This window comes from Mastacembelus armatus, chromosome 4 (genome assembly GCF_900324485.2).
Source record: "Mastacembelus armatus chromosome 4, fMasArm1.2, whole genome shotgun sequence".
In the NCBI taxonomy this organism is placed as follows: Eukaryota; Metazoa; Chordata; class Actinopteri; order Synbranchiformes; family Mastacembelidae; genus Mastacembelus; species Mastacembelus armatus.
In genome coordinates this window covers 12,161,180-12,182,797 of record NC_046636.1, presented here as the reverse complement: position 1 = coordinate 12,182,797, position 21,618 = coordinate 12,161,180, and the positions used below count along the sequence as shown (strand labels likewise).

The following is a 21,618-nucleotide window of genomic DNA, read 5'->3' as shown; positions in this document are numbered from 1 at the left end:
CTTAGGTATTTTGTGTGTTCTGTATGCTGAAAATAAACTGTCATGGTGTCAGTCTGTCATGAAAATGTCTTCAATTTTCTTGGTCACCTCCCCATCAGTGGGAACTCAGGCTATTGTCACATTGTTAACATTTCCTTAATTTAAATGACTACAAACACCAATGAGGATGGATAAGCTGTTTATTAAAAAATACATGTTATAACTCTAATTCAACACAAAACATTTTAAGCAAAATTACTGTACTATATTAGGCAAAAGGGAAAACATTATTTAAAGAATTAATTCTGATTGATCACTTGACTCTACCAAATAGAAGCAGCATTTACAGAGGTCATTACCACATCAAATGCTAAAAATAGTTACTTAAAACAAGTTCATGTAGAGCATAGGTGAATAACAGATTTGTAGAGGAGCTGAAGACATAAAAGAAATGGTGAGGTTTTGATGGTTATACTTCCACAAGTAGACGAATTGAAAGCCATTCCGTAGCTAATCATCAAATCTAGCAGTTTTTGCTTTATGCAGAGAAGTAAGCAGAAGGTACAGAAGGCTTTGTTTTCGGGGGGAAACCTGAAAAAAAAAAAAGAAAAAGAAAATGGAAGCCTGTGTTGAAATCTATAAAATTGCCTGTACAATCATTCAGGTCATGGTAAAACTAGAAGTGGCAAATGGACCTTCTTAAGGTTCTTGACTCAGCAGTCCAACTGCATCTGAGGAATAAGGGACACTCCTTTGAGAACAGCAATGCACATCATGGCCAGAGGCATTTAGGGGACGGTTTGAAAAAAAAAAGTGAAAGACATCTATGTTAAACTGGAATCATCATTACTCAAAGCAGAGGGGACATCCCTCCCAAGACAAATTAACCCTTGTGTGGTGTTCATGTTTTTTTGCTATTCAGTGTTCAAGGGTCTGGTGGACCCGTTGGGTTTTTTTGGGACGTTTTTAATTCAACACAAATCAAGCAATTTTATATTAAAATACGCAACACATGTTTACTTTATCCCAATTCCAAGCAATATAAACAGCATATATGGTTAATATTTGCCCTTTACCATTGTTAGATCACATTTATGAATTAAAATGCTACTCGTTTTTTTTTTTTTTTAAATAAAATGTAAGTAAAAAAAAAAAAAAAAAAAAAAAATTAAAATGCTACTTTTTTTTTTTTTTAAATAAAATGTAAGTAAAAAAAAAAAATCAATTGCAATCAAGATATGTGTGGGGGAAAAAGGCTTTTCATAACTATAGATTTTTATGTGTTTGAACCTGATTAGAACTTTAACCCACTCAGGTCAGTTTACACAACACAAGCTGAACACATACAGTAACCATGTCAGTCTAGACAACACATCAGCCCCATTAAACACATAGCCTTTTCATACCAGCCTATACAACGCACAAGGGGCAGAGTTTTACTGTGTGTGTTCTATATGTAGTAAAAAATGAAAATGAGTCCCACAGACCCAATCACCATACAAGGGTTAAAACCAATTTACACCTTGATTCCCATGATTCTACTGACAGTATCCCACATTAACCACTCCACAGAGGTTAAATTCCTAGATCTAAAGAGGCTTCTGGTATGAGGTTAAATGGCTAGTTTCTAGTTTATGGCTAAACCTCAACTCCAGTTGCCACCTATAGCACCTTAAGATATAATACATTAGCCTCACTTTCATCCAATATGTCAATCAAAAACACACTTCTGTTTAAAGGTGCAATGTGTTAAATGCGAAAGATTTAGTGGCATCTACACAGCAAAAGTTGGAGTTAAAATTTCAGTGTTAAACATTTCTGAGTTGAATTTAACACCCAAAGAGTAATTTTAACACATTTAGAGTAAAATATTACTCAATGTTGGAGTTAATTGACAGAGTTGGAGATGTAATTACATTTTCTAATAGGCATTCTAATTTTTCATTTGGGTCATGCAGATTGAACATTAAGTGGAACTAAATTATTACATATTTATTTTTCAAGCCGATTTTAACAGCTTCATGTATGATTGAACAAACAGTATTTTTTTTCAAAGCCTTGTTTGATGCAAGGTGGTGCAATTTTGATCAAAAGTGATCAGCTACATTAGCTACTGCAGACATGTTAATTTAATTCAGAAGAGTGTGGAGCTATATAAACTTTGGAAAAGTGTTGAAATCATCTGAGAGTTAATTTAACACTGGAATTTTTGCTGTGTAGTGTTGAGACTGCAGAAGGCAACCTTCTGAGCAGTGCAATGATACATAAAATTTTGAGTCAGTGTCCTGCATTGGCCACATCACCACCATTTGTATAATAAACCACAAGCATAGCTTGAAATATGAATGAAATGCCAGAGTGCCAAAAATAAAAATAAATAAAAAGGAGGAGGCTTTTGTTTTTATTGTGGATGATTATGACACAAACTTTCACTCATTTCATCTTTATTCAAAGACTCAAAATGCAGCCCATTGGTAAAAACTGGAGTAACTGGACATATGGACAGATGACTGCAGCACATCCAGCTCTATAAGTGTCATTCAGGGCTGGGCGATATAGAAAAAAATCTTATTACGTTAAGGTTTTTCATATCAGTCTATATTGGAATATATTACAATATAAACCAAAGTACTATTTCAGTTCCTTGTTACTCTTGAGTGACATGTAATGACATAAGGTTAATTTAACCACATTTAAATATTTTCTTTTAACCCTCTGGGGTCGATGAACAACACTTTTTTTGGCATCTTCTCCTGATAAAATGGAAAAGAACTTACTCTGTCAGTTTTGATTATACCGATAATTGCAATACATCATTCGAATCTGTAAAGGCTCTAGTTTTATTTGTATACACTCATAATAACAAAATGCTGTGCTTTCGCAAAATAAAGAAAGCAGACAGGGTGCGCTCTCTGTCTTCTCTGTCACCTCTCTTCACAGACACGTAAATAAAACCTGAATCTCAGCGAAAATACTTGCCTCAAAGACGAGAAATATATGTAGAAAGCTTGAAATGTCTTCTTTTAAATGAAACAATTCAAGTCGAAAACAAATGATCTCTTTTTATGTGATCCATATGAAATTAAGGAGCAGTACAGTTTCTCCTTTCTCACCTCATTATAGAATCAGAATCAGAATCAGAATCAGAATGAGCTTTATTGCCAAGTGAGTGTGCACACACACACACACAAGGAATTTGTTTTGGTACAGGGGGGGGGGGGGGGGGTACTCCAGTGCAAACAGACATAAATACAAATGCTACAAAGGGTCAAACAGTAAACATAAATGCTACAGAAATGCTACAAAAAACTAAAAGACTAAGAGAAAAATGCACAGATAACCTGAGAAACAGGATGAAAGGGGAACTAATTGGTGTGCAAAGAGCAGGAAGGTGCAAGTGTCATAGTGCAGGTGGTGGAAGGGAATGGTGGAGAGCTACGAGTTTAAGAGTTGGATGGCCTGAGGGAAGAAGCTTCCTTTGTGCCGGGCTGTCTTGATGTTTGGAGCTCTGAAGCGCCGGCCAGACGGTAAGAGCTGGAAGAGGTGGTGACTCGGGTGGGTGGCATCCAGAGTGATTTTCCGAGCTCTTTTTCTCACTCTGGAGGTGAACAGGACTTGGAGGGTGGGTAGGGTAACACCGATGATCTTCTCAGCGGTCCGGACTGTCCTCTGAAGTCTTCGGATGTCTGATTTAGAGGCAGAACTAAACCAGACAGTGATGGAGGAGCACAGGACCGACTCGATGACCGCTGAGTAGAACTGGGTCAGCCGCGTCTGTGGAAGGTTGAACTTCTTCAGCTGGCGCAGGAAGTACAACCTCTGCTGGGCCTTCTTCGTGATGGAGTCGATGTGGAAGTTCCACTTCAGGTCCTGAGAGATGGTGGTGCCCAGGAACCTGAATGACTCCACTAGTGCCACAGTGCTGTTCATAATGGTGAGAGGGGGGTGGGTGGGGGCATTTCTCCTGAAGTCCACAACCATCTCCACTGTTTTGAGCGTGTTTAGCTCCAAGTTGTTGTGACTGCACCAGCGAGCCAGCTGCTCCACCTCCTGTCTGTATGCAGACTCTTCACCGTCCTGGATGAGACCAATGACAGTGGTGTCATCTGCAAACTTCAGGAGTTTCACAGAGGAGTCACAGGAGGTGCAGTCGTTTGTGTAGAGGGAGAAGAGCAGTGGGGAGAGAACACACCCCTGGGGGGCGCCGGTGCTGGTGATGCGGGAGCCAGAAGTAAATTTCCCCATCCTCACTAGCTGTTGCCTATCCGTCAGGAAGCTTGTAATCCACTGACAGGTGGAGTCAGGAACAGAGAGCTGGGAGAGTTTATTCTGGAGGAGTGATGGGATGATGGTGTTGAATGCTGAGCTGAAGTCCACAAACAGAATCCTTACATAAGTCCCTGGTTTGTCCAGATGTTGCAGGATGTAGTGCAGCCCCATATTGACTGCATCATCCACGGACCGATTGGATCGGTAGGCAAACTGCAGGGGGTCCAGGAAGGGTCCAGTGACGTTCTTCAGATGGGCCAACACCAGTCTTTCAAAGGACTTCATGACCACGGATGTCAGAGCCACTGGTCTGTAGTCGTTGAGTCCTGTGATTTTTGGCTTCTTGGGGATGGGAATGATGGTGGAGCGTTTGAAGCATGCAGGGACTTCACACAGCTCCAGTGATCTGTTGAAGATCAGAGAGAAGATGGGAGCCAGCTGGTCAGCACAGGTTCTGAGGCATGATGGTGAAACCCCATCTGGTCCTGGTGCTTTCCTTCTCTTCTGCTTCCTGAAGAGCCGACACACATCGTCCACACTGGTCTGAAGTATCAGAGCGGGGGAGAGGGGGTTGATGGATGGAGGTGTTAATGGTTGCTCTGGAGGACAATCAGAGCGGGTGGGGGGTGATTCAAATCTGCAATAAAACTCATTCAGATCGTTCACCAGCGTTTGATTGCCTATTGAGGAGGAGGATGGAGTCCTATAGTTGGTTATTGTCCTCAGGCCTCTCCACACTGAAGCAGAGTCGTTAGCTGTAAACTGGTTTTCCAGCTTTTTGGAGTAGCTCCTCTTAGCTGCTCTGATCTCCTTATTCAGTGTGTTCCTGGCCTGATTATACAAGACCCGATCACCACTTCTGTAGGCATCTCCTTTGGCTTTACGAAGCTGTCTGAGTTTTCCAGAGAACCATGGTTTGTCGTTGTTGTATGTTAAGAAGGTCCGGGTGGGAATGCACATGTCCTCACAGAAACTGATGTAAGATGTAACAGAGTCCGTGAGTTCATCCAGGTTTGTGGCAGCAGCTTGAAAAACACTCCAGTCAGTGCATTCAAAGCAGGCCTGTAGCTCCTGCTCTGTTTCCCTGGTCCATCTCTTGACAGTTCTCACTACAGGCTTAGCAGATTTAAGCTTTTGCCTGTATGTTGGTATGAGGTGGACCAGACAGTGGTCAGAGAGTCCTAAAGCTGCTCTGGGGACGGCGTGATATGCATCCTTTATTGTGGTGTAGCAGTGGTCCAGAGTATTCCCCTCTCTGGTGGGGCACTTGATGTGCTGCCTGAATTTTGGCAGTTCGTGGCTCAAGTGTGCTTTATTAAAGTCTCCGAGGATGATAAAAACAGAGTCCGGGTGTTGCTGGTTATTATAGCTAATGTGATCCCGAGCTTCATCATCAAATTTAGTTATTTTTTCTGCGGATTCAGATGATGGCACACTACGTGGGTGAAGAAGCACTTCGGATGGCCCCGAACAGCGACAAAGAGTTTACTTTGTCCTCAGAGGAAAAACGCGACAAATGAACATTTTCCTTCTGAAGAGTGACTGGACCCACAGGAGGATATAATTCCCGACTAGTAAGCCTTTTATTGACTGAAAGGCTCATGCAGGTTTTTGTCTTCTCAGGTGAATCACATGATTATTCATGATCTGGCATGCCTTCTTGCATATGCCCTTTCTAAACAAAGAATGTCTTTGAAAATTTAAATCTGTGTATGAATGATTGAACTAGATGATTTTCACATCATTTTGAAATAAAAACAAAGTGCAGTTCTCAAAGGTCTTGTGAACCAATGTTCTATATATGTTTTATGGCCTTATTTCAGTGACTTAAAAATTGTAGTTTTTCACTAACCATGCATAAACGCTGTTTTCTAAAAAACACAATCATGTATAAACATGCTGCTCACATATTATTGTAGCCCAGTTTGTGCTGATTACAGTGTTATCAGACTTTAGCCATTAATATGTTTAAAAGCAACTGAAAAAAGCACAAATGTCAGGCCATGTCAAAACTTGCCCAGGGCCCCAAAACACAGGTTAATATACAGAGCCAGTCCTCCACCCTTGTGTTTGCTGCTCTTCATAGTGTCTCTGTCCACAGTCACTGCAGTGAAACCAGGGATGTCCACGATAGCGTCCGGTGTGTTGCCGGTTAGCCATGTCTCCGTAAAGTACATCACACTGCACTCCCAGTATGTCCTTTGATCGCTGACCAGGGCCACTAGCTCGTCAGTTTTATTAGCTAGCGAATTCATGTTTCCCATTATGACTGACAGAATAGAGGGCTTGTATCTCCACTACTTAGCTTTTAGCTTAGCCTTTAGCTTAGCACCAGCTCTGCAGCCCCTGCAGACCTAGTTTATTTATTTGGAAGTGACCAAAGAATTTAGTTTCTATTCTTGTGTAAAATGTAAAAGCTTTAATATTTTTGTTGCAGATTGAAGATTTACAAATTAGCGTGTTCTCCTGTAACACACACAAGGCTTTTGACTGTTCAGAATACAAATTTATTTATTATATATATAACTATTTTATTTATTTGTACTGGAGCTGGTCTTGGACCTCGTATAATGTACTCTGCTTGCTATGTTCATTTTTTAATATCAGGTGGTATAACCTGGGACATATTACTGTGAAGGAGATTATCTGATGTCGGGACATTGAGCTGCTAGCGGTGAGTCTCAGTCTGTACTATATCCCGAGGGAATTCTCGCATGCCATTATTGTTTGTGTTTACATCCCACCACGTGCAGACACAGACACAGCATGTGACAATTATCGCGAGCAAACTCAACACAAATGCCTTTGTCCTGCTGTCTGGACACTTCAATCACGTGACCCTGGATGCTACGCTCCCTACTTTCCATCAGTTTGTGGATTGTGCTATCAGGAAAAACAGGACAATAGACCTTTTGTATGCTTATTTGAGTGAAGCTTACAGTGTCACCCCTCTGTCCCCACTAGGAAAATCAGACGATAATCTTACCTTCCTGAAGCCCCAGTACAAGCCCTGTGTCATGAGTCAGCCAACAACAACATGTACATTCAGAAAATGGTCTCCTTAGGCTGAGAAGATGCTGAAGGACCATTTTGAGTGTACTGACTGTAGTGTGCTGCAGGAGCCCCATGATAGGTGACATTTTAGAGATCACACATTGCATGACAGACTACCTCAACTTCTGTATGGACATCATTGTGCCTGTTAGTACCGTGTGCTGCTTTCCGAACAACAAGCCTTGAATTACCAGCGAAGTCAAGCTTCTACTGAACATCAAGAAGAAGGCTGGTGATGAGGCTGAGCTCAAGCGCCTTCAGAGAGAACTCAAGTTCAGTCTGAAAGAGGCCAAGGAGACATACAGAAGGAGAAGAAGTTGCAGGAAAGCAACATGAGGGATGTCTGGGATGGTATGAAAACCATTACAGGCTGTAAAAAGAAGGACAGCAGCTTGGGGATGTGAGGTGAGGGCCAATGAATTCGACCAGTTCTTCAACAGGTTTGACTGCCTCACTCCTTTTCCAACAACTGTCTGTCCTGTTTATACCTCCCCTCCCCCTAAACTACTGTGTTTAGAAGAGAAGATGCCACAAAATGCACTGGCGCATTTGTCGACCCCTGAGGGTTAAATATATATATCTGTATTGAACATGAACATTGAATATGTCGTGGCCTAATGGCTAGGGAGCCAGACTTGAAACCTGAAAATTGCAGGTTCGAATTGTCGGTGGCACAGAGTGAATAGCCAGCGCCCTGTCCACCTTCAATACCATGACTGAAGTAAGACCCTTGAGCAAGGCACTGGACCCTCAGCTGCTCCCCGGGCCCCGCAGCTGCCTACTGAGTCTGGAACTCTCTTAACTTTCTTTGAATTTGGTCTGGCTTGAGGCTGCTCCTGACAAGAGAGGGTGCTGTCCTCTTTTAGTGGTGGTGGGATGCTGGTGAAGAGGGGATGTAACATCAAATGATACCATAGTTTCATTTCTATCCAGTTTTAGATGATTTTATGCTGATTTTGGAGTCAAACCCCTCTGAATTCCGGATGTGGTGGTCTGCGTGACCTACCAGTGTCGCTAAGATAGTGGCAAGTTGTTTGGCAATGTTATATGTCACTGAGTTCATGCTGATGACGATGTGACTGAGGGGTGCTCAAAATTTTCCGTAGGTGCTCCTCTGCTTGAACACTCAAGGAATCGGCACCTATGCCTACAGGTCAATGTGCTCATATTCACGAGTTTATACATCCCTTTGATCGGTACATTGAACATCTTTTGTGTTTCAAAAAGCCACTGACCCAAGTGTCAGAAGTCAGCTAATAATAGAGTTTTCAACAAGGTGACCAATACGGATATTAAGACAGTTTTTCAAGAAGACAGTACCATCCAGTGTTGTTTCAGGTTGGTAAATTGATTTTTACAGCTGAGTTGGGATACAATGAATCTGATTCATCACCACTTCCAAAATGTAAAAATCTGATATAAGCCCCTCTACAGCCAGCCAAGGTCTTTCACTGCTGTGCTATTTAGATATGTTGAATCTGTTTAGTCTCACATGTTATTAATTTCAATTCATCCATAGGACCATAAAGTTCACCAGAGGTTAGTATTTAAAGGATTATTTTTAAAAAATATCTTACAGGGGAGCATGCCCCAAGAACCCCCTACCATTACTGGGCTAACCTTTGTGAAGTAGATTAGATGTCAGATCAAAGACTGGGATGCTATCATCTTTTCTCTCAAAGTATTTAGAATCCAGACCTGCAGATTTCCCCCTAAGGACAAGAAGAAAAGAACAGCTTGAAGCTTTATAAAAAAAAAAAAAAAAAAAAAATCTTTCAGTCATGATGTACAGCCTAAATAGCCTGCCCAATGTCTGTCGTGTCCCCCACAGACAAAACAAGTAAAAAAAAAGTAGAATTTTCATCTCACAAATGTCAGCATAACAAAAAGTGAACAGTCCATAGCTAAATCTCGCTTTATACTGACTGTATTTCACACATGCTAGCCCATACATAATATTTTGTGGTAAAAAGTAATCATCCAAACTCACATCTGTCTGTTTGCTGGCTGCATTGCTTGCTGTTCTGTAGGAGTCACATCAGCACCTGCTCCAGGAGATATAGCAAGTTTGCCTACCTGATGATAAAACTGTGCCTGGGAAAAAACAGCAATATTTTTAATTTGTGTTTGTATAAAAAGTTTGTGAAGGTCATAAAATTTTATGTTTTTATGTAATTTCTTGTTTTGAGGCATATACACACACAGAGGTACTGCGATGGAAAAGAGGAATTAACTGACACACACACTAATACATAACAGAAGAAAATTGGATTGTATAGTATAAGCATTAAGTAGTATAGCTACAGATTCTTTGGCATATTTGTCACATTTAAATGATTTAGATTAGGGATGCAAATTATTGATTAATTTATCAATCATTAGTTGGTTGACCTTGTCGATTGATTAATAATTAATTGATGAGTGGCAATTTTCCTGAGAACTTAAATTTCCCTCAGTTTCAATAGGGTCAATAACAGTAAAAGCTAAATATTGCTTGTATAATGAATAAAAAAATGCATGTCATATTTCTTAATGAATGATTTATTGTACCATTAGGGATTCACTACAGACAATATATGTACTATCAGAAAATAAATTCTGCATAGAAATTAATTAAGATATGTAGGCTACTTTAACATGAAAATAAATTGTGCACTTGCTCATCTGTTGCACGTGAAACAGCCACATAAAATAAATTTTGAATAGAAAGCTAAACAAAATATTTAGCTTTAGCCTACATAATATTAAGCCTACAGAAAATATTTAAAATAAAAAAATGTTAACCTAGGAGGCTACTCAATACGAAAGATGTGAAACATTAGCAGCACTTAATTGGAGGACGGGAAACTTAAAATATAGGTTCGCTTTCCCAGCACTGCGGTGATTGCAGGTTGTGAAGCTGATGCAACTTGCTGCATGCAAGTTGTTTATGTGGTAACTTATCAAACTTGTTGAGCTGTTGTACTTAAACGTAGTAGCACATAGTGTACTGTTGGCTTCTTTGTCATAATCAATTATTTTGAAATGGTTCCACACTGCACTTCGTTTTGACTGCTTAATGTCTGTGTGCTGGGTTATCCCCGCGAGAATTTCACTTGGCGTTCAAGCCTGGATGGTGCCCGCGACTGGTAACACCACTACAAATCACAGAAGTACTGCGATGGAAAAGAGGAATTAACTGACAATTTAAATGAATGGAGCAAATTATTATTGACAATTAATTGATAGTCGACCAATTGTTTACATTCCTAATTCAGATGATCAAACTCAATATTACATAAAGACAACTCAAGTAAATATAAAATGCAGTTTTTATGTGAAAAAAACTGTCCAAACCTGCCTGGTCCGATGTGAAAGTAAATGTCCCCTAAAAATAATAATAATGGTTGTGCCACCCTTGGCGTCAACAACTGCAATCAAGTATTTGTGATAACTGGCAGTAAGTCTGTAACAATGTTGTGGAGAAATTTTGGTGCACCTTTCTTTGCAGAATCGTTTTAATGTAGCCATATTGGAGGTTTTTTCCAGCAGGAAGGGCCTGTCATGCCACAGCTTCTCAATTGGATATAATTCTGGACTTTTAGTAGGCCACTCCAAAACCTTAACTTTTTTTTTAGCCATTCAGAGGTGGACTTGCTGGTTTGTTTCAGATCATTGTCCTGCTGCATAAACCAAGTACGTTTGAGCTTGAGGTCATGAACTGATGGCCGGACATTCTCCTTCAGGATTTTCTGGTAAAGCACAGAATTCATGGTTTAACCATATAATCATAATAAACCATAGCAAGTTGTCCAGGTCCTGAAGCTGCAAAGCAGCCTCAGATCATCACACTGCCACCATCATGTTTGACTGTTGGGATGATGTTCTTTTTATGAAATGCTGTGTTAGTTTTATGCCAAATGTAATTGGAAGCACACCTTCCAAAAAGTTTACCTTCTGACTCAAAAATTACTTTTTCACACACAAAGCTGGTTTGGACAGCTTTTCGCCCTTAATAAATGAAATCATTTAAAAACTGCATTTTCTATTCACTCTACCTTTGTGTAATATTATCTTATATTTATGTTATATTATCTCTAAATGATCAAATTTACAAAAAAAAAAAAAAAAAAAGGAAGAGGTGTCACCTACCCTCAGTCCTGTTTTTGTGGATACAGATGGATTCTCCAAAGAGTCAGGGGACTGTGGATTTCTGGACAGCTGCTTTTCATTTAGCTGCTTGTTAAGCCAACTTATAACTGTAGGAAAAGAAAAGTATAATCAAGGAGGATAGGAGTAGGAAAACGGACTCACTTATCACTTAATCACATGCTCCAATTTGCTGTTTTGGCCATTTCCCTTCAAACTGGCTCTTCTTTCCCAAATGTCATAAAACAAAAAACCTGAAGAATCTAGAGACTGTGCTGATGATGCATCATTTGACACCGACCTTCATATTCTTTTCTTACACAGCCTGGAAGTTTTTTTTGTCTTTTTACACCAACTCCCATTGTTAATCTCCTCAACCCCGCTGACGCTTCTTCCATAGAGGAAGCAGAGGAGCTAACAGGACAAAAAGACTGAGTCAGAGGCTGATCACCCAAGCTGAAGTCACTGATGAGATCCACTGAGTATCTCAAGTCTCTGGATGTTGTAGGGCTGTCTTGGATGACATGCCTCTGCAACATTGCGTTGCAATCGGACACAGTGCCCCTTAATTGGCCTTTTAGGAAAGGGAACCGGAGGGTGTGTTCCAAGTATAGAGGGATCACACTCCTCAGACTCCCTGGGTAGGTGTATGCCAGGGTGCTGGAGAGGAGTATCCGGCTGATGGCAGAACCTCAGATCCAGGAGGAACAATGCAGGTTTTGTCCCAGTCGTGGAACACTGGAACAGCTCTATATCCTCTTCAGGGTGCTTGAGGGTTCATGGGAGTTTGCCCAACCAGTTCACAAATGCTTTGTGGATTTGGAGAAGGCATTCAACCGCATCACTCGTGACATCCTGTGGGAGGTGCTCCGGGAGTATGGTGTCCAGGGCCCTTTGCTAAGGGCTATCCAGTCTTTGCACAACCAGAGCAGGAGCTTCATTCGCATTGCTGGCAGGGCTGCCCTTTGTCACTGGTTCTGTTCAAGGCTGGGGGGAGTCCAGTTCAGTGACCACAAGATTTCATCTCTGCTTTTTGCAGATGCTTTTTGTCCTGTTGGCTGCATTGAGCCAGGACCTTCAGCATGCACTGGGGCGGTTTGCAACCGAGTGTGAAGCGGCTGGCCTGGGAACGTATTATTACTGTCCCCCCAGAAGAGCTGGAGGAAGTGTCTAGGGAAAACCAGGAAAGATACCTGCACTTTGAAATCTGCAGTATACCTCCTTCTTTTGGTTGGCATTTTCACTTGTGTTACACTAGGGGTTACAGTTTAGACCATAAACATTTTTACTTTTTCGGCAGTATAATATTAACTTCAGTTGAGTCAAGATTGCCAACTTCCACAGTGCTTGTCTGTTTCTTGTTGTTCTTTAATTTTTCCCATTTCCACTCACCCAACCAACCAGTCAACAAGTGCCTGCTCAAGAGGGACATGCTTCCAATAGTAGCTGTTCACATCTAGAGCTGCAACAAACAACTATATTAATAGTTGATTATTTGGAGTTTTACAAAAAAATATACAGAAGTCTGTTTTCAACATCTTATTGTCAAAATATGAACCTTAAACAATAGGTTTGCTGCACTGTAATAACAAAAACAATTATTTTTATGTATGGTGACATTTAAACATCTTAAATTTTATTACATTAAAAAAGGCACTTGTTTACTATGATTTCAAAATCAAAAGTAAGCATTAACTCTAATGAAATGACATGCTTTCAGACATGCACACACAGACATTTTCTAGTCATTATTCTGATGAGCTGCATGTAAGAATGCAATTGTCCAAGGAACTTGCACCTAGAGTGGCCTGGGATGGAGTCAAATTCCCAGCCTGAATCAATGTTTCAGTCCATGCCTTGTGTGACAACTCCAGACTATCTCTGGATGGGATTCTCATGACATAGAGGCAGCCAGTGTGTATAAGAGAGAGAGAGCACTCTTCTGGGCACACAAATTTAATATACATCTAAAAACATCAGTATTCACTGTTCTTAAGATTGACAGCAATTACGGAAACTTATCTTTCCTGGGTTTAAACCTTGTTATATGTAACCTCTGGCTGAGACCTGAAAACCTCTTCCTGTATAATGAGTTAAGCAAAGTAAAGAACAGAAATTCTGAATCTTGGTAACTATAATTTATGATCTTTAAGAGAGATTAGGCTTAGATTCTGTTCTGTCCTCAAGCAGGCTGTTTAGAAACCAATCTGATTAAAATTGACAGGGCACCCCTGAGTCTCCAATCAGATGGTATGCTTTACCATGAGTAATGGCCAGAGGTAATATTTAACTCTTATACACTACTACTGTTCCTCTAAATCTCAACATCCCACTTTTTTATGATCTAAATAACTACATTTACAACGTTCCATTTGTAACTACATGTCTTGAACAGAAGTAGTAATTCAATTCAATGGCCCTTCTACAATATAATGATCTCTATAAGCTATTTCAGCCTGGTTTATGTTCTAAATATAGCCACAAAACAGAATTTCTCAAAATCACTAACAATTTTCTTGCAGCAGGCACTGGGGCTTTTGACCATCTTGTTACTCCTTAACCTCAGCCCCAACTTCATTAACGTAATCTATCCAACAGCTAAAACTTTGTAATGAATATTTGCATGTTGACAGATAAGGATTTGTAGTGAGCAAGAAAGAGACAGAGTAAAACATTTTTTAACAAAGTAATTTAACAATGGCATTAAAAAAAAAAAAAAAAAAAAAAAAACACCAACTATTGACTACAATCTACAGTGGGTATAAATTATATCTGAAATTAATGAGTTAAGCTTGCTCACCATTCTCATTTGTTTTCAGCACTTCTTTACTTTCATTTAGCTTCTGGACTGTCGTCTCCAACTGCACTTTCAGTTTTGAAACCTGCAAAATACAAATAATGTCATCAAGTTCATATAAAAATCAATTTTCATTAGCTTATACTAGCTTAAAAAGCTTATAAACAAATGTTAGTAGTGAAGTCTTTACAGTGGTGATTTCCAGAGAAGCAGGTTTAACAAACTGAACTTAACCTTAAACTTTTAGTTGAAAAACCCTGAGATGGAAAACGTTTGAGTTCTCAGTTTGAGAACAGCTGAGCGGAGTTAGTTCAGTCAACTCTGAGTTAATTAACTCTGAGTTATCCACATGCTCAAGGTTTGCTTATGTTGCCAGATGCTAAGTGACTGCAGATTCACAAATATTGTTTTAATACATGAATCCCAAGAGTCCAAATTCCTTAGTTGAGCCTTTCACAAATTTGTCCCATAGTTCCCCAGGGGTGCTTTTCAAATCCAAGAACTAGACTGCAACATTATACAGATATATACAGTGGATATAAAAAGTCTACACACCCCTGTTCAAATGCCAGATTTTCGTGATGTAAAAAAATGACAGCAAGATAAATAATTTCAAAACTTTTTCCACCTTTAATGTGACCTATAACCTGTACAATGTAATTGAAAAACAAACTGAAACCTTTAAAGGGGAAAAATATAAAATAAAAAACCTGAAATAACTTTTTGCAAAATTAAGCCGGGCTTGGATGTTTTTCTTTGTAAGATAAGGCTTCCGTCTTGCCACCCTACCCCATAGCCCAGACATATGAAGAAGACGGGAGATTGTTGTCACATGTACTACACAGCCAGTACTTGCCAGAAATTCCTGCAGCTCCTTCAGTGTTGCTGTCGGCCTCTTGGCAGCCTCCCTGACTAGTTTTCTTCTCGTCTTATCATCAACTTTGGACGGACGTCCTGTTCTTGGTAATGTCACTGTTGTGCCATATTTTTAAATCTGGACACAGCCACATCCCCAGTTATAAAAGGGTGTGCACACTTATGCAACCACATTATCTCAGTTGTTTATTTTTATTTCACCTTCCTAAAAGATTTCTCTTTGTTTTTCAATTACATTGTACAGGTTATAGGTCACATGAAAGGTGGAAAAAGTTGTGAAATTATTTATCTTGATGTAGTTTTTTTACATCACGAAAACCTGGTATTTGAACAGGGGTGTGTAGACTTTTTATATCCACTGTAGCTGCCTATAACTGTCCAAGTTTTTCACTCCATATGTGTGAATAGTTGGTAAGAACAGGATTTTTATCTAGGACAACCATCAACAGACTAGCAGCATAACTAGGATGTGCGCTGAAACTAAATCTACTATCAAGCATGACACCATACTTGTTTCGACTGATATAAAATGCTTGAAAAATTAAGGGAACCCTTAAATGATTAAAGTATAACATCTAGTTCGTTAAACTTCAGGGATATTAATTTAGGAAGCAGAAGTGATGGTGAATCTGTTTCACCTGCTTTGATGTAAATGAAAGCAACAACAGGTACAATGGACTGATTTTGCATGTGATGGCCACAGACAAATGTTCTCTCCTTTTCCTTCTAGACTGACTCTTTAAGTTTTGTGTTTTGTTAGTGTCTTTGTCGCTACTGGTACCATGAGGCAGTACCTGCAGCTCAACCAGGTTTCACAGGTAGTCCAGTTAGAGCAAGATCCATATGCGTAGTCGCAAGAAGGTTTGCTGTGTCTCAAGAGCATAGAAGAGACACACGGAGACAAAGGCATTGATACAATTTAATGGCCTTCACGTTCCTGTGACCTCAAGCCAACTGAGTACCTGTAGGATATTATGTCTTGGTGCATCTGACACTACCAAGGAACTCACTGATGCTCTAATCCAGGTCTGAGAGAAGACTATCTGCCAATTCATCAGTAACATGCCCAGATGTTGTTGGGAGTGCATACAGCACATAGAGGCCATACACATTTCTGAGTCACATTATGAAGTGCCATGATGAAATTAATGCAACTTGTGATAGTCTGTGATTTAAATTTTTCACTTTGATTTTCAATGTGATTCTAAAAACCACCTCCCATGATTTGATAATTTTGTTTTCCATTCATGTGTCATTTTGTTGTGAATAAATCACACTATGTACACCGTAAGAGATTTTCAACTTTGTTGTAATTTGGTGATCAAAACCCACTGTGTGATTTAAATGTTTCTTTAGTTTTTCTGAGCAGAATATATATATATTTTTTACTAACGTGTGAAAAGATCTGTACATATTAAAGAGTCCAAAGTCAATAGAGGTCATACAGCTTTACAACATTTATGGGAAATTAAAAAGGCCCACTGTAATGACTGTTGAATCAAGTGCAGTTTTCATGATTTGAGAACATACCTGCTCATCCTTGGTAATAAGATTCTGCTGAGTGCTCTGTAGATCCTTTTCGACATTTTTAAGTTTTTCTGATGTGTCCTGGAGAACCTTTTCCTGTGACACAGTCACAGAGTTTTTGACTTTTATTTTTGCAACTAGGCTTCGAACCTCTCCCTGCAGCTTCTTAATGATGGCATTGGCCTGGATAAAAAAAATTAATTAATGAATAAATGAAGAGGTAAATTGGTTGAAGGTGCAGTTACAGTATTCACCCATTTGCCAGTTTACACAAGTTTTTCTGTTTTGTTCACTCCAATTGCTTGAACAAGGGGAGGCTAAAAGACGAAATAACTCCTCCTATAATGCAATACATTTTCAAAAGCACTCTAAACTACATACTTGATACTATGATTATGAAATTTGGTGATCATACTAACAGTCTCAAACAGTTACGGTATTCAAGAGTGATCAACATTAGAAACTAAACTGGGTTAGTACAGGTAACTAGGAAAAAACTAGGTAACACTAGCTTAGAGTGTTGATCTCAGAACATTAACAAAATACAGATTGATAACTATAACTATTACTAATAACTAAAATGACTAAAGTTAATTTTTTTGTGGTCTGATGCTTATTATTCAGTTTTAGTATTTAATTACAGATAGACAGCCTGTATCTAGGTTCACAAACCTTTATCAGCTCCTCAGAAAGTGATTTCACTGTTGCTTCAAGTTTTCTAATCTGTAGCTCTTTACTTTCAGAATTTTCTTCCACTGATTCCTAAGGGGATAAAAAAAAACATAGGTTAAAATATAAAGAGATAACAAGAAATTGCAGTAAAAGACCAAAACCAATAACATTTATCAGCATGTGTTATATAAAAAAAAGAAAACCTCAAACTATAAATATGTACCCTAAACTGATCTGGTCAATTTAAACCAAATCCTGGAGTTTATTTCCCTATTTTATTTACTATTTAATGATAGTTCGTATGACACGTGGTGTTGGAGTATTACATTTGGCTCACTGATAGTAACCCAACAATGAAAAGGTTATCTTACTGCTGAAAGGAGAGGAGAGGGGAGGGGAGGAGAGGCGGTGACTTATAGAAGGGGCTGTTTCTGTACTATGGTGTGCTCTAAATCTTGATTGAATATCTTCAAATACTTTATTCATGTTTAAGTTGGTCACATAGCTGTTTAGCAATAGCTTTTTAAGATGTGGATGTGTCATTAGGTGCTATAACCGCAACTTAAGTCTAAGAGTACAGTTGCTTTTTATCCTCATCATGGCTTTTCATCCCCTGTCGTTATGGGGAAACACGCATTTCAAGTTGCAGCTCTTACCTTCTGCTGTTGAGTGGCTTCGAGCACCTCTTTTGTGCGGCACATTAGCTGATCCTTATCTTTGATTTCTTGTTCTAGAACAGCCACTCTCATCTGCAGCTGACAACACAAACGTTCCTTCTCATGGACCTCTGTGTCCAAAGTGCTGTTCTCCCGCCTAAGAGAAAGGACCTGCTGCTTCAAACGCTGGCTCTCCTACACATACAACAGACATAATAGTGTGAAAAACTCTCTGACATGATTTTAATATCCAGTGTCATCAATAAAGCTGAACAAAAGAAAAAATATCCTATACTACAGTATAGTAGTCCTGGATGTAAATCTTTGACTCTGTTAGAGGGGTCAATGGTTATTTCAAAAGCCAGTTTGCACTGGTTACTAACCTAAAGTGTGTTCCATTAAATTCAGCCAGTCAGTGGTGGGAGGAATCTGTTCTTTGCTGGTGCAGTTTTAATATGACATACAATTGTTTCAAACAGTATTTAGGCCCCTTCATCTTTTGCAAATTTACAGCCTGGACATAGTTTAGGTTGGCAAAAAGCTGTGTACGGTATATAAAGTCTCACAATTCACATAGCATGTCAGAACAAAAAACAATACACTCAGTCCAATAAATACATACATCCCACCCACCCACACCCACACGTAGGGAAGAAGGGCCTTGGTCATGTATCCACTGGCCACTAACAGAGGGTATTTTCCAGTTCCCTGAACTCATCATCCAATGTGCCTTGACTGTAGGACAACCATATCATTGTCACTCCCATCAATCATTTAAAGGACTCAGAGCATGAGGAAAAAGATTCTCTGGTCTGATTAGGCAAAAACAACCAAACAAACAAACAAACAAACAAAAAAAAAAAAAAAAAAAAACTCAAAGCACCATCCCTACAATGAAGCATGGTGGTGGCCAAAGTACACCCTAGATCTAAATCTAAACCTCCCAAAACATTTGTAGCGAGAGCTTAAGACAGCAGTGCCCAGCCAGTTCCCATCTGATCTGGTCAAGCTTGAAAAGATCAGGAATAAGTGCAACTCAAGAATATGATGCATTACCAAAATTAAGCTGTGCAAGGTAAGGAGACTTACCCAAGAAGAATCAAAACTATAAATCCTTCATATAAGATTCCTTAGACAAAAGATTCATCAGGCACACTGCAGACAAGTCCCTGAATCTTTAGAGCTCCTGCAGCCCTCTCAAGAAGGGCTGAGACCCTTCACAAAGCCTTGGTTCTTAATTTTGAAAATACTATTCCAACTCCACTCCGTTTCATCTGAACTAACTGGATAAAGAGGTGTCAGCAGTTCTATAATGTGTTCTGAAATATTATCATTTCAACTGAAGATAATATAATACTGCCAAAAAAGTAAAAATATTTATGTTCACAGTAAACTCTAACTTGTAGTGTAAATGCCACACAAAAGAAAGCGCTATACTGCACATTTCAGTATGCAGCTGAAACAAAGCTGCATACTGAAGCTGCTCAGCTCAGGGTCAGCATCAGGCAAGCCAAGAGATGAGGAGGACATGCTGTCTGTTGTTTGCAACTTGTTTGCAAGTTAGAGACATAGCTATTCCTTTCTTTTTTTTTTTAAATAGACTTGTATGGGAAAGTTTGCAAATTGCATGCTTTGTTGATTTTTAAAGTGAAACGAAGTAATTCTGCAACACACAAACTATGAGCGTTTCTTGAAATGTTATGGCACTTATTTCCAGCAGAAAAATATTGTAATATATATTCAGTATATATTAGGGCTATCAAAAGTAACGCATTAATAACACAAACTCGTTTTAATGGCACTAATTAAGTTCTGCGATTAACACAGTGCACATTTCCTGTCTGATCCGTGGCCTAGCCCGTAGTAGGAGAAATCAAAAATGCAGCCATAAACAGAAATGGAGAAAGAAAAAGGTCTTCTGAATGGTAAATTTACAAAACGATGTCTGAAGATACTTAACAACACCTGCCACTTCCATACCTTGTGAAAGATTGTTTTCACTGTTAGGGCATGTTGTTCAGAAAAGGCGAGCTGCCCTGTCATCTGAAAATGTAAACAGGCTTGTCTGTTTGAGTACCTGGCTCAGTGCAAAAAAAAAAAGAGAGAAATAATGAGAAAATAATAATAACATTTAGAACAGATAAAAATGTGCGATTAAGTTGTGATTAATCACGAGTTAACTGGACTATGTCAGTTTCCCATTTCTCAAATGGGATGTCTACAGGCTAATTTGGTCTCTGAAGGCATATACTTATGTGTGACACGTGAAGTTTAGAGCTCAGAGCAGTTTGATCTGTAAGAAATCCCAAATTAAAATGCCATGTATTGTGTGATAGTTCTTAATGCTCTATCTTGCATGCCTCCAAAAAAGCAGCTCAGCAACTCAACAGACTTCAGAATGCAGCAGCAAATCAATATAAACTGCATCAACTTCATCCAGTAAGGGCTTAAACAAACCTGCTGCTGTCTGTAAGAATTGACAACTAGCAACATTACATGGGAAAAAATACACAACTTTGCTTTGATGGATCACATAATTAGAACTGAAGAACTCAGAAAACTCTGGGTCTTTATGGCACAAAAAGAAAAAGAGAGCAGCGCCTTTCAGCTGAAATTACTTTGTTGGAAAAATATTCTTATCACCCAAATAAATATCAAGCTCAAATGTACTGTGTATCTCTATTTAAAACTAGTAAAGAACCGGTAATCCCGGCTAAGTCATTCCTTTGGTCTACTTATTCACTTACCTCCTCTGAACCCACTAGTTTAATCTTCAGGTCTCTGATAATGGATTCATTCTTGTATTTCCTCTCTGTGAGCTCTCTGCAGGAGGCCTCCAGCTCTGTCAGTCTGCTTTGAAGCTGTTGGTTACTCTTCTGGTGAGCACTCTCCAACTCCTGACGAAGCTGCTCAGTCTGCTGCTGAAGTCTGCTCTGGAACTGAAAGACCATAAAGACATGGTAGATAATTACTGGTATGCCTAACAATTCCTGCAGCATTATCCACCTATTTGCTCTTGGTCCATATATTTGGTCATTTGTTTCAAACAAATGACTGATGATGAATTCATTTAAAATGCATTTGAACATAACTTTTGTTTGTTTTACGTTATTTCCACATTGAACATCTAATTTTAAGTTTTAGACCATTTGAGAACTTATACACATACAAAATCTATTTTAGGAATTAAAAATGCCCTTAGCATAAATTATTGTTACAGCACCTGTCAGGTTTAAATAAAGGATCCAGTACCTTCTGTGTCCATCCTGATAATACTGTATGAAACTCATTATGCCTTTGTTTCTCTGTCACTTTCCAGCACACTGCTTTAGCACACTGTCATGACGGTGACTCTTTGCAAAAACAATAAAATACATAAAAGACATTTAAGATGCAGTTTGTTTCAAAATACTGAAGTTTCTCAAAATTTCCACAACAGTCACTTATCATCCAGTCTCTACCTCTTAATTTTAGAGAAAGCGGTAACTGACTGTTCAGGACCCCTGACCAACTCCACTGGAAACTTCAAAGAGGCAGACCACGTTAGTCCTGAATGGTGAAAATCTGAAATATGCATCTTTATTCTATACTAAATTCCATTCTATGAAATTTCTTTGGAGAAAGGAGTACAGCAATTAGATTTAATAAAAATAAAGGCCA

At 39.1% G+C, this 21,618-nt stretch overlaps 1 protein-coding gene across 3 annotated transcripts in view; it reads right to left on the bottom strand.

Annotated features, from left to right (window-relative positions):
* Positions 1-161: 161 nt before the first annotated feature.
* Positions 162-21,618, bottom strand: part of sass6 (SAS-6 centriolar assembly protein) — a 43,397-nt gene continuing 21,940 nt past the window's right edge. Inside the window, exons 8-17 of one of the 3 annotated variants that reach the window (XM_026323755.2) lie at positions 20,706-20,897; positions 17,959-18,153; positions 17,303-17,392; positions 16,634-16,813; positions 14,231-14,312; positions 11,434-11,540; positions 9,293-9,396; positions 8,923-9,014; positions 675-730; positions 162-570 (exon numbers count right to left, since the gene is read on the bottom strand). In XM_026323755.2, the coding sequence (XP_026179540.1) occupies positions 693-730; positions 8,923-9,014; positions 9,293-9,396; positions 11,434-11,540; positions 14,231-14,312; positions 16,634-16,813; positions 17,303-17,392; positions 17,959-18,153; positions 20,706-20,897 (1,080 nt within the window). In that variant the 3' untranslated portion in view covers positions 162-570; positions 675-692. The remainder of the gene's footprint in view (positions 571-674; positions 731-8,922; positions 9,015-9,292; positions 9,397-11,433; positions 11,541-14,230; positions 14,313-16,633; positions 16,814-17,302; positions 17,393-17,958; positions 18,154-20,705; positions 20,898-21,618) is intronic. The other 2 variants (XM_026323756.2, XM_026323753.2) reach the window with 2 other exon arrangements.